At 43.5% G+C, this 13,394-nt stretch overlaps 1 protein-coding gene across 1 annotated transcript in view; it reads right to left on the bottom strand.

Annotated features, from left to right (window-relative positions):
* Window positions 1-13,394, bottom strand: part of Pde11a (phosphodiesterase 11A) — a 342,530-nt gene that overhangs the window by 22,275 nt on the left and 306,861 nt on the right. Inside the window, exons 18-19 of the mRNA XM_021192546.2 lie at window positions 9,229-9,303; window positions 4,401-4,484 (exon numbers count right to left, since the gene is read on the bottom strand). Coding sequence (XP_021048205.1) covers window positions 4,401-4,484; window positions 9,229-9,303 — 159 coding nt within the window. The remainder of the gene's footprint in view (window positions 1-4,400; window positions 4,485-9,228; window positions 9,304-13,394) is intronic.

Consider the following 13,394-nt stretch of genomic DNA (forward strand, 5'->3'; position numbering starts at 1 on the left):
CCCTTGTGTGTGTTCCCCAACCATATCTTCTTTTCATCCACTGGAACAGTAAATGCGAGAGAAAATATGTATAGGAAAGGATCCCTCCCCTCTTTCTGCCTCTTAGTTTTCAAAATATCTCATAGAAATGGCCTTTCTTTGCAGGCTTTAAAAGAACATACTATGTTATGCCCTGACCAGTCACTCTGCAGCTCATTAGTTCTTTTCCTAGAAAAAAAAAAAAATCAGACACGAGTCATGAACCACCGGGCACACCGAGTTGTTTCTTTACAGACTTTCCTCAGTATCTAGAGAGGTTGTCTTTTATAACCTCTTTTCTAGTTTATTGGTCTCCAACTCGCAGTCTCCACAGTTTCAAGTATATTATACTACATATATTTTTAAATTTATTTTATGTGTACGGGTGTGCTGGCTAGTTTTATGACAACTTCACACACACACTAGAGTCATTCAGGAAGAGGGAACCTCAGTTGAAAAAAAGAAAAACCAACCCTACCACATTGGCTTCTGGGTAAGACTGTGGTGTGCTTTCTTGATTGGCGGTGATACGGGAGGGTCCAGCTCACCGTGGGTGATCCTGGGTGCTATAAAAAAAGCAGGCTGAGCAAGCCATGAGGACCAAGGCAGTAAACAGTGTTTCCCCAATGACCTCTGTCTTGATTCCTGACTCCAGGTTCCTATCCTGACATCTCTCAAAACACACCAATAGGACCCTAACTAGGACAATGGGTGTTTTGCCTACACGTCTCTGAAACTCTGAACCATTTGAGTGTCTGGTTCCCTTGAAGGCCAGAAGAGGATGTCTGATCCCTTGGAACCATAGTTACAGATGGTTGTGAGCTGCCACATGGATGCTGGGAATTGAACCCAGGTCCCCTGAAAGAGCAGGCAGTGCTCTCAACAGCTGATCCATCTCGCCATTCCTCAAATGGGTTTCCATTGAAGGGATAACACACCAATGCCAAAAGCATATTTTGAAGATTCCCCTCCATCCTCCACTTTTCCAAGAGAGAACATTAATGGTTGTGCCAGGTGGACTGTATATTCAAGATGATCATTACAACCAAGGTTAGAATAAATAAATACATAAATAAATTCCAAGTTAATTGTGACTTAACATCAGAAGTCCTGTCATGGTTATTAAAGATGAGGTCTCATATATTTCCACACGGGCTCCAGCTCACTATGTAGCAGAGGCTACCCTTAGGCTTCTGGTCCTCCTGTCTCCATCTCCCTACTGAGGAATTATAGCATTATAGTTGAGCAGGGCCAGGGCTGGTTTACAAGATGCTGGGTGTTAAATTCCAGGGTAACTCTTTTGCTATGTCTATGAGGAAATCTATCCCCCTCCAAATCAAAATCCAGTTTGGGATGAGCCAAAGCTATGATAACCTTGAATAAACTGTCAATAAACACATGTATCCTACCTCTGTGCCTCACTGGCATTCCTAGGCACACTGAGGTTTAAGTTGAGAACAGAAATAAGTGGCAGAAACTTTGTTTGCTCCCACAAACAGCAGCTCAGAAGAGAGTACGACAGGGAAGGGGGGGCTTCTGTTTATCCCTAAGGCTGCCTCCGCAGTGACTCCAAACTTTGATAGTGTCTTTTTTTTCCTTTTTCTTTCTGACTTTTTTTTTTCCTTCCAAAGATGTTGAGCAGCAGGCTAATGGCTCCCCAGCAGGGTGTAAAGACAGCAGAAAGCTCCAGAATCAGATGTCAATGTATTCCTCTAAGACATCCTGCTAGGACAGAGCTAACTAACCAGGGCTTTAGCCTTCTCCTGGGGAACACGCTTTAATGCTCCCCGCCTGCTCTGGGCCTCCTAGATGCTTCCTGATTAAAATGCTGTCACAGATAAATCATGGCTTCTGCCTGCTTGCTGTCCCTTTCCCTCACTCCCCCCTCTCTTGGTTTTTTTTTTTTTTTCCCAAAAAGTTTAGAACCCCAAGTTTTAAAACACAAACGTGTAGACAGTACTGTCATGTCATGTCTTCTGTAACTGTCCAGAGAGACGGGTGTGGTCCCCACTGTGCCCTCCCAGCTGATCTACAGTAAGAGCTAAAGTAATATCATGAGTGTTTGATCTTTTGTTCAGATAGAAACAGCCAGACTCATTTCTAGGGTGCACGGGGTCTGAGTGTTATTGTCTGTTGGCTTTATTTATATACAGTATTTAATTATATAATTAATCAACCACTCTACCACAAGGCACAACCCTAGCCCTATATGTTTCTGTCAGCCACTTCAGCCCAATTATTTAATCCTTCGGTAGTTTCCTAAGAATAAGTTTTAGAGTGGGACTTCCCCGTGGTTTTCCTTCGACATAGTTGCAGATTGCCTGGAGACTCACACTATCCAATAGACCAGAGTTTTGACTTTCAATAAATGGGCGTCAGAATGTACTGGTGTGGGTCAGGCCTCTTCAGGGGATAGTCAGTCTTTCCCCTTGGCTTGGAGGTGATCTGAATTCAACAACCAGGAGCACAAGCAGAAAGTGCCTGACCAATGTTTGACAGGAAGAATCCTTTTAAAGCCACAAAGTAGAACTGGGTTACCCAGTGAAACTCAATGGAGTGAAGTTGCTGCATTTAACTCACACATCTCCTGCCCAGTGAATGGTCACCTCGTCCTCCTGCAACTCCCAGACGTCCCAGCCCTCTACAGAGAGCATCCTCCAGCCTCTCCAGCCTCCACCCATAACTCCATGCTCCATGTTCCAGGCAAAGGACCACCCAACCCTTTCCACCACGGTCTCTTTACACACCACTCCACACGAGTGTCTTGCACCCATGCCTGCCATCTTGGAGCCCGTGAGTTTGCATGTTTTATATCTTTTGAGTACTATAATTTGTCCTTTTGCCAAGCCCCTGGGGAGGGGGGTCATCTTAGCAAAACCAACTGGATTCTTCTGCTTTGTATTTCAGAGAGAAATTTATTAAGTAAAAGATTAACTTCTCCACCCCACTAATGCCTATGCACAGGGACCGGAGTGCCATCAAACCATAACCTCATGTGGGCAACCAGAGACAACTCAGCAAAGCAGAAGGCCCCTGGCTCAGCACCTGTGGGCTCTCCACGGGGGCCTGCTTATTCAATGTCAAGGATCAGGGGGCAGACAGGAAGAAAAGAGAGTTAGGATTTTCTATAATAAAGTACATCATTCTTAGCCAATCTTTCATTATTAGATGAGAGAATATTATAGTCATTTGTAACCATAACAATTGATTTTAGATTATTCTAAAACTGTATCTGACTGGTTTTATGATATTGGGCATTTAATGAATTATACGAAACAAGTGAATTTACTTTTCTCATTTGTGGTTATTAAAGTTACATTTCTGTCTCGAAGACGATATTCTAATTTGTTTGTTTTCAGGGGACTGTGACAGGTCTCTAAAAGTACTGAAAATGAAGTGGTGGGTAAGTTTGAGACTTAATGGCTATGAGGTCCTTAAAAAACAATCCTGTGTTCTTAATGGAGTGGCAGATAGTGAGGCACTAAAGAGGCTTTGCCTATCGAGTGCATCTCTCTTTGAAGTTAGGCTCAGACTGATTGAGCTAGGTTGGGGGTAAAGAACTCACTGGGGTTTCCAGATGAAAGCAAACGCTTAGCAGCAGAATTAAAAGCCAATGCACACCAAACTCTTAGTGCGAACGGATGCCAGCCCCCGATCCAAACTCAAAAAGCAGAATGGGAACCATTGCGAGCTGACACATCGTCTCCTTGCCCCGGGCAGGTTCTGCACCAGGCAGTGAAGCAACAACTCATTAGTGGTCTCACTCAGTATTCACTGCTTGGCACACTTATGTTTGCTTAAAGAAGGAGGCAGATTCTGAAGATGTAAACTGCTTCCCACACAACGCCCAGTGGTCCAGACTCTGGGGTCAGAGCAGAAAGACGTGTTTGATGAAACTCTGGTGTTTCTCATGGTATTAACAAAATTTAAAAAGCAAAAAGATTTCCATTTGAGAAATGCAGAGTTAATCAAGGCTAAGAATGCTTCTTTCTTACTAGACTTCTCCAAGATACTTTAATGTATATGGGAGTTTCCTTAGTTACTGGGCCTTCCAGCTATTTTTTTTTTTCCCCTTTGAGAGATGGTACAGACTACGGCTGCATCTTTGTGTTTCACAGGGCAGCATTTGGGGGATGAAGAGACAAAATATTATAGTCCCTGGCTTACCGACAAGGAAGGTAAGACCATGGAAATTACAGTTTAGAAAGCGGTAGAGAACTGATGCTTCCATTTTCTAAGCACTAGCTCTTGGGTCAGAAATTAGAAACAACTTTACAGTTTGTAGTCTGCGAATGTCTCCAAAATCACGTTTCTGAAGAGACCTTACCCAGGCTTTCCTCTACCTCAGGCAGGACAGACAGACACTCACAAGTCAGCAGTACCTGATACAAAGGCATGCAGATGCTATCAATCCACTCCAGCTGCAGCCGAGGCAGTTCGTCTTTCCGGTTCCGGTCAAAAATAGCCTAGAGCAAGGAAGCAGAAACCTGGCTTTTATTCACCGGAGTACTTTACAGTCCCTTCGTCAGACAATAGCTCAGATTTTACCAACGGGATATTTCACAAACCCCAGTCCTCACTTGTAGCTTCTTTTTCTGTATCTACGATAAGAAATAAAGTATCTCCGCATCTTCTTATGGGGCTTGTAAGTGGATTTATTTGAACTTTATGGCTTGTAACACCTGAGGGTCAAAATCTGTCTGCAGGTACAGGTAATTGTTACTAAATCAAATCACCAGGTCACTGGAAACTGGGTACAAGTCAAGGGGAAGGGAGACACATTTTATTGCCACAAAAATAATGCAGGCTTCCTTTCTGTAGAAAGAAGAAGTCAGATTGGAAAAAATCCTTGACAGTGATTTCCTTCCTTCCTTCCTTCCTTCCTTCCTTTCTTTCTTTTTTGTCTTCTTTTTTTACTAAACATAGATTCTTTTCCACTTATGATGATTTTATGGGTTGGGTGCTATCAGCGATCGTGTGTTTTCCCGTAAGGTTCTGTAATTAGTAGGCGACTAAGTGTCCTTGGATGGATGGTGGCGGCAGGCATCCATCCTTTCTTCACCCCAGCCTTTAAATTTTATGACATTATAATGCTTGACATAATTTATATGCATTTCTAAAAGCCACAGTGATTTATTTCTATCAGGGAGACTTCAATCAACTGGGATTAGAGGGTTAAAATGTATTTCTTAAGAAACAGCCACCTCAACTCCAGTGAGAATGTCTTTCTCTTTGTCCTTTAAGAGTGAGGCCAGAGACCGTGATATTACATTGTGTCACTTGATCTGGAAGAGGGGCGCTGCCTAGTTATAACGTGTCTTATTGAAAAGCTACATAAGAGGTGGCACTCACACCGTTTTGGTGCCCATAGCAGCCATGAGGGCAGGTCCAAGCCTTGCTCTTAGTCCTGAGACCTTGGAAAGGCTGCATCCTTCAGACGGACGAGCCTCAGTGGGCATATGTGTGGTGGACATCGCTGGTGACTAAATCTGAAGGAAAAATGTCTACAGTAGGTAGAAAGTCATTGACGCCCCTGGGCTCTGCTTATCCTTTTCCAGAAATGACTGGAATTCCTAGATGACTGTGGAATATGTTGGAGAAAGTGACAACTCTTCTGAAATGCATAAAGCTTGCTTTAAATATGTCCTTTTAAAAACCTTTCTGTGTCTATACAGGCTGTGCCACTATAACAAATTACCAGAGGCTGAGTAACTTTATAAGGAAAAAGGTTTGTTTGACTCATAGTTGTGAAGGCTGGAGCACCTGCATCTGTTGCTGGCCTTTTTGATGGAGTCCCCAAGTGTCATAGGATATCATATGGCACTAGGCAAGGAACACATGTTTATATCTTCTGATGTCTCTCTCCTTCCTATTCACAGTAATTTGGTCACGGGCTTCCTCCTAACGAACTTATCTAGTCCTAATAAGCTCTCAAAGGCCACGCCTCTCCTCACCACAGCTGGACTGAGCTCCCATGCTCTCAGTACTTACACTGGGGATTAAGTTTTAATACATGTAGCCCCGGGGCTCAGACCACATCCAAAGCACTAGCAGTCTGATTTATTTTCTGCATAGTCATTTTTCTTCCCGAGTTATTTATTTAGTTGTCTGCTTCTGATGAGTGTTCTATAGAAATACTTCTTTTTAATTTCAAGAAATTTCAGTATACATACAGAACGTTATCATTATCAGCACACATAATTTCAAAATTCGTATCAATAATAGCAACACCATTTTGCGAACCTCTAGCCTTATGCAAGCAGCAACTTGTTTCCTGCATGCATAGGTTTGCCTATTTAATTTGTATGACATGTACAAGTGTACACAGTCTCTGTGGTCTTTTGAGATTGTCATCGGCTTCTCCTCCTCCTCTTCCTCTTCCTCCTCCTCCCCCTGCTCTTCCTTCTCCTTCTTTTTGAGACAGGGTTTCTCTGTGTAGCCCTGGCTGTCCTGGGACTCACTCTGTAGACCAGGCTGGCCTTGAATCCCCCTGCCTCACCTCTGAAGTGCTGAGATTAAAGTGCTGAGATTAAAAAAAGCCATTCTTTCTGCTACCCCACACAGAAAGAATGGCTTTTTTTCATTTAGCAAATTTTTTTTTTGGAACAAATTTTTTCCTGGAACTCACTTTGTAGACCAGGCTGGCCCCGAACTCAGAAATCTGCCTGCCTCTGCCTCCCAAGTGCTGGGATTAAAGGTGTGCGCCACCACGCCCGGCTTTTAGTATAATTTTAAAAGGTCTATCCAGGTAGTATATATCAACCTCATTCATTCACTTTGCTCATAATTTTCATATTGCATTCAGTCATATATAGAGATATATGACATTTTGTGTATTCATCAGTTGATGGACATCTGAGTTGTTTCCACTTTCTGGCTGCTATGATTTGCTGGTGTGAACAGTTGTATGTAAGTTTTTTTTTTTTTTTTGTATGGGTATGTATCTTATTTTCTTTGTGGATAAATCTAGAAGTGAATTCCTGGGTTATATGGTAACTCCATTTTGAACTTTTTATATTAATTAGACTTTACTTTTTAAATTGATGATGATGATGGTAATGATGATGATGATGATGGTGGTGGGTGTACAGAGGTGAGAGGACAGCCTTTGGGAGTTGGATCTCTCCTTTCTCAGTGGGATCCAGGGGTTGAACTCAGGTTGGGTCTTGCATAGTCTGTACTTTACCCACTGGGCCATCTTGCCAGCACTATGTCTAACTTTCTGAGGATTCCAGGCTGGTTTTCAAAGTAGCTGCACTAGCTACTTACATTTCTTCTCATATCCCACGAAGTCCTTGCATCTCTGAAGACATACCAGCGTTTGTACTGCCTGTCTTTTAAGTAGTGGTCCTCTTCGTGAGTGTGATGTGGTACCTCACAGTGGTTCCAGTTTGCATTTTTGTGATGGTTAAAGATTCTTAACCATCTTTTTGGGTGCTTATTGGCTATGTGCTTGTTCACGAGCATGCTTATAAGTGAAATGTGTGCTTAAGTGTTTGTTTATGAGTATTTCCCAACAGCTGACGAGGGCCTAGAGTCCTTGATGACAGCGAAGATGCTGTCCCCTCATTTCTGGACACACTGTGTTGAACTTCAAGCTTGACATATGCCAGTGCTCAAACCTGTTTTATCAATCAGCTCACTGCTCACTGAATCCTCTGACTGTGGTCCAGCCAGCCTCAGCCTGGTCTCAGAGTTACTGGGGTGATCTCCGGACCATACACAATAGGGGTGATTTCTAAAAACCAAAGGATGAGGAAGCAGGTAGTGTCAACTCTGGGCGCATTACGGACATTTCTGATGCTGGGTCCATGGGGGAAAGCTAGACTCATCCCAAGGAGACAGCTATGGTAAGTAGCCTCTTGTGAGGAGAGAGTAGCGTTTATAGCTATAGATCCACCATGAAATTAATTTCATTTATGTCTCCAGAGAAGGCCCTAGCTGAGTCTACAGGGAAAGGCTCCTTAGTCCTGCAACGCTGCGCCTGCCAGCGCCGGACACCGGCCATTTATTTTTTTCTCCCATTTAACTAAATGACCTGTGCTGCTGCCTTGTAAACCCTGCAGAGAGTGAGTGCCCCAAGAACGGTTTTTAGAGGGAAGGAAAAGCTTTTATTTTAATGTAGCTGTGTAGCCTAGAGAAATGTGGGTTATAGGTTTTACAAATGAACTAGATGCATTCTAAACCAATGGTTTTCATTTCAAAACAAAATCTGGTATGAGCATCGGAAAGAATAAAGTGTGTTTTCAACTCCATACAAACTAAGGTGGTTGGTGCATTTTCAACCTTTTTGATACCCTAGACTTTTTACAGGTAAGCAACTGACAGAAGAGTCAACCGGAGAAAGGCTACTGGCTGTGGTTTCAGTCAAGTGGAACTGTTCCGGGTAGGAAAGGGTCCTGCTACCTTCTCTGGTGTATGAATTCCAGCAAGGTGGGGTGTGTGAAAACTCAAAGATCTTACTAATATTGCCAAATATTCAAGACAGGGTGACCTGGAATCCTCAAAAAGAGACATTCTTGACAACTGAAGCACACTGTGTGCTTCTTTAAACCTACTGTGTGTGCTTCAAGGTTAGACTTGAACATACTTCAGCCCCCTCTCAGAGTAACCAGGGAAGATGTTTTAGCTGAACATTAGGGATGAAAAGGCTGACCCCTCCCTAGGGTGGTGACCAGGGTTTCTTTACCTCGAAGGAGGAGATAGCCACACCCTAAGCTTGTCATTAGCATTCCCAAATAGGGACTGCACATGGGAATCCAACTGTGTGCATGCAAGCAAGCGAATAAACAAACAGTAGTCTGCAATGGTTTGCTTTGGGGAGTTTAAAAGTTCGGAACCGAAAAACAAAACCCAGCTAGCTCCTCGAGGCTGGACAGCTCGATTTTTAATTTTCTGCTGTTATTCCTGTTTCAAAGTGGGCATGTGTGAGATGCCAGCCCTGGCTCTGAGATGTTCAAACTCTGCCCTGCACGCCCTCCCAGGACCGCTTGTCTGTCCTGCTGTGGGTACCCAGCTTGTTAAACAGCTCAGCAGTCTCAGTCAGAAACCCAGGAACACGGTGGTTAGCATTCTTGTTTAGGTAAAGTTTCAAGCTTCCAGGAGTTCTCCAGCCTTCCTCCAATTCCAGCCATGGTTTGGAGTCACCTTTGAAAATTCCATACAAAAGCATAATTAGCATAATTAGTGATATTAAAAGGACTGGCTTACAGAAGGAGTGAGCTTGAGTTCCGACCTCTCCCGATCTCCTTGTTCAAAGAACTCGCTGGTTACAAGTTCAGCCACCTGAAACACAGAAGCATTTGAATTTATCGGCAGTGTGGTACACCATGAGATGGGGAAGTTATTTCTGGATTATGTGCATCATCTTAATTTGAAAAGCATGGTCTTCAGGCTGCTCGAGTCTGGTACTCAAAGCACCCACGGACACAGATGATCCACAGTCACACTAAACAGGTTGTTTTCTATTCCCCGAGTTTGTGGTTCTCAGGATCATTTGAAGACAGAAAATGGATAGAACAGATAGATGCTGAGCTGGTATTTCTGACGACACTAGAATGTGCAGCTAACAAATCTCTGAATGAACTACCTGTGACTGGTGCATGCTGGGAGACTTGGGAGAAAAAGTTCTAGGCGCTTGACAGCGAGAAGGCTTGGATCACCAAACATTTTTTTTCCCTATTTTATGCTCTTACAGAAGAGGAGGATTGTCTGCTCTACAAAAGTGAGATGGTTTAATTTGGTGAAGTACACAGAATCAAGATAATTTTTCTAAGTCAGGCCTGGTGTCACAGGTCCATAGTTATAGCTCCTCAGGGTTCCGAGGTAAGGCCTGCCTGGTTATAGAGTGATCTTGAAGACACCCACAGAATTTAGTGAGAACATATCTCAGACAGTGACAAGAGGCCTGGGGAAAAAGCCGTGTGACAGAGTGCACGCTTAGTGTGTAGGAGGCCCCAGCACTACAAGAAAAAATAAAGGTAGTTTATTTATATGTATCTGAAGAGAAGGGTCATAAAGTTTAAAGACAACATCAAACTTACACTAGTATATATACCCACAATAAAGGGGAGAGTAACAATATACAATATTAAAAATCTCAGATATCCAGTAAGGTCATATTTCTAACATTTCTGATAAGAAGTGTGGATCCCTTTCAAGAATTCAGAGGAAGTAGTAGGAAGTGATCAGGAACCCCCTCACGTGCTCCTGAACTTGAAGGTTCTGGGACCTGGGTCACATCTCCCCTCTCCAGCCTTGACCACACCTTTAATTTCCACACTCTGGACTCTTATTTTTCCTCTGGCCAGGCTTTGAAAGAAGAGACAGTCCCCTGTAGTCTCATTAGCCAGGCCGTAGGACCTGCCCTTGGATGCCTCTGAAGCCTGTCTTCTGCATTAATGCACATGCGCCCGAGGCATCCAAGGCAGGAGTTTTGTGTGCTCTCAGGAAAGCAAAGACACTAATGGGAACTCCTGCTCTTCTAAAGTCACCCGCACACCCACTCTGCTCCCTTCACAGTTTAACTGGAACCCATTTTATTTGTATTTAAAAACCCTGGCAGGATCATTAAGTGACTCCTGACTGGAGTTTTCATTAAAGAAGGAAGCTGAGATGCTAATCAGGCCGTGTGTGTGTGTGTGTGTGTGTGTGTGTGTGTGTGTGTGTGTTGCTGAGGAAACCCACATACTTAAACTCACGTTCCTCAGGATAGATGAGTGCACTAACTCTAGTTAAGACACATTCTAAAAAAAAAAAAAGAAAAAAAAAAAGACACATTCTGAAGAGGGTTTTTAAAGATAAAACCAACATCTAAGATGCAGCTACATTGTAGCAACATCTACACTGCAGCTAGGGAATCTCCGGATGATGTCTCGCCTGAGTCAGGAGGGTCGCCACCATTTCAAGGCCAGCCTGGGCTACAGCATAGGATTCTCTCTCAAAATACGTTGTCAAGGACTGGAGAGAGGGCTCTTCCAGAGGACAAAAGTTCGAATCCTAGCATCCTGGTGGCTGATGACTGTCTGGACCTCCAGAATTCAAAACCCTCTTCTGGTCTTTAGGGCACCATACACTCATTCAGTACACAGATACACATGCAGGGCAAACACCCATCACGTAAACACCCAACCGTAATTTAAAAATCCTATATGAAGATATTAGCATAAACATACACATAAATGCATATATTTGCATTTTATGAGTATACGTGTATGTATTTGTGTTTGCATGTTGCCTTAGTTAGGGTTTCTATTGTTGTGAGGAAACACCACGACCAAAAAGCAAGTTGGGGGGTCTTGCTCACCATGGCTTGTTCAGTCTGCTTTCCTATGGATCCCAGGATCACCAGCCCAGGGATGGCACCACCCACAATGGGCTACTCCCTCCCCCATAAATTACTAATTTAAAAAAATGCCTTACAGTTGGATCTTATAGGGACATTTTCTCAACGGAGGTTCCCTCTTTCAAATGACTCTAGTTTGTGTGCCAAATTGACATAAGACTAGCCAGCACACACGTGTGTCCAATGTGTGTGTGTGTGTGAGGGTGCATGTGCATGCGTGTGCAAGACCATGTAGAAGCCAGAAGCTGGTGCCCAGAGTTGTCTGTGCTTATTGTAATCACCATTACAGGAGCTGCCGCAGCACCGCACTTTCTGCAATACCCAGCATGGCCACCTGCTTCTGTTCTCTAAGTCCTACCTTCCCACAGGATGAGCAGAGATGCTGAAAGGGTTAGCCAACTACAGAAATTCTGTATGTGACCTTTTGTGACTTCTAATGTGTCACAATGAAACTGACAATGGCTCACATGGACGAGAACTGTCCGGTCCACACCAGACTGTGAGAAGAAGCAAATTCTTGTTTGTTGTAGGAACTGAAATTCAGAATATGTTTACTATTGTAGCAAAACCCAGCCTAACGTTGATATAGGTGAGAATTGGTATTAAGGCAAGATATTGATGGTTAAAAAGATACAAAAAAGAGGAAAAGAAAATAAATGGGGGGGGGGGGAGGAAGGGGGGAAGGGAGGGAGGAAAGAGAACCTTAATACATGTAGCATCATCTTGGTGGTAACCAGGTATCAGACAGACATGAGGGTGTACAGAGAGCAGTCTGTTATGCAACCTTGTGCAGTTATCACTGAGAGAACAGACACTGTTTCTGAGGAATGTATCATTTTAGGAAAAGAGATTGGAAAACAAATGCTAACAGCATGCATTGTAGCTACTGACTGTTTCCCCAGGCATTCTAAAAGTGAGCTCAGAAGAGATTGGCTGGTTTATAATGAGGGATGAAAGGGAACAGGACACTCCAGTGCTGTGGGGATGGAGATAAAGCTGTTTGTTAATTCCAAACTAGAAATATTAAATTAAGGTATGCTTTAGATGAAAAATATTAATTAAGACTAGGCTTTGAAATAAGAATTTAATTAACGGTATGGCTAGCATACTTATGGATAAAATAGGCAAATGAAATAGGTAACTTTCGGCAAATTCTTTTTAAAAATAAATTTAAATGACTTTAAAACATGGTGTGTGTGTGTGTGTGTGTGTGTGTGTGTTGCCTCACTGCCTGTGGAGGTCAGATGACAATTTGCAGGAGTTGGTTCTCTCTGCCCACCTATTGGATCTGGGGAATGGAACTCGGTTCTTCAGGTCTTGGCATGAAGCACCTTTACCTGATGAGCCGCCATCTTGCTGGCCCGGCAGTTTTTTTTTAATGAAAAAATGGCTCATAAAATACTGTAACGACACAGTTCCCTTATGAAAGCCTGCGAGGTCTCGGGTCTTCAAATAAGGACATAAGAAAGAAACAAACTTACCACATTTGTCTATTCCTGAATGTCAGAAAGCAAAAAGAATCTAAGATGTTCATATAGAGAAGACCCACTTTGCTCAACGTTTAAGAATACTCCCGTGCTTAAGAAACCCTAAGTCTGTGACTCTAAAAACCAGCTTGCAATCTTCTTCAGGTAAGAAACAGGCTGAGAGAAATGCTTAACCTTCATCTTCAACGGGGAAAGGAATCATTTTCCCAGGGGAACTAAAAGGCCCAGGAAGGAAAGCCATGATGGGGTGTGGGGGTGGGGTGGGGATTGGGATGGAGGTGGTGGGTGGGGATTTGATGGGGGTGGGGGTAGGGATGGGGGTGGGAAGCATCGCACAGGGAGCCAGGCTCACTGTTGGTGGAGACTTCACAGTGAAGGCCTGGTAGATTTGGGATCTCCACGGGCCATTGGCTACAAATGCCCTTTATCTCTTTCCTTGCTGAATGGGAATACTGTGGTGGTATTCTGCGCATGGAGGTGGTTGTCTGATGCTGTATTTTGGGAACATTTAGGTCCTTGATTTCCATCTAGACCTGTCATAGGGA

This window comes from Mus pahari, chromosome 3, assembly GCF_900095145.1.
Source record: "Mus pahari chromosome 3, PAHARI_EIJ_v1.1, whole genome shotgun sequence".
Lineage (NCBI taxonomy): Eukaryota > Metazoa > Chordata > Mammalia > Rodentia > Muridae > Mus > Mus pahari.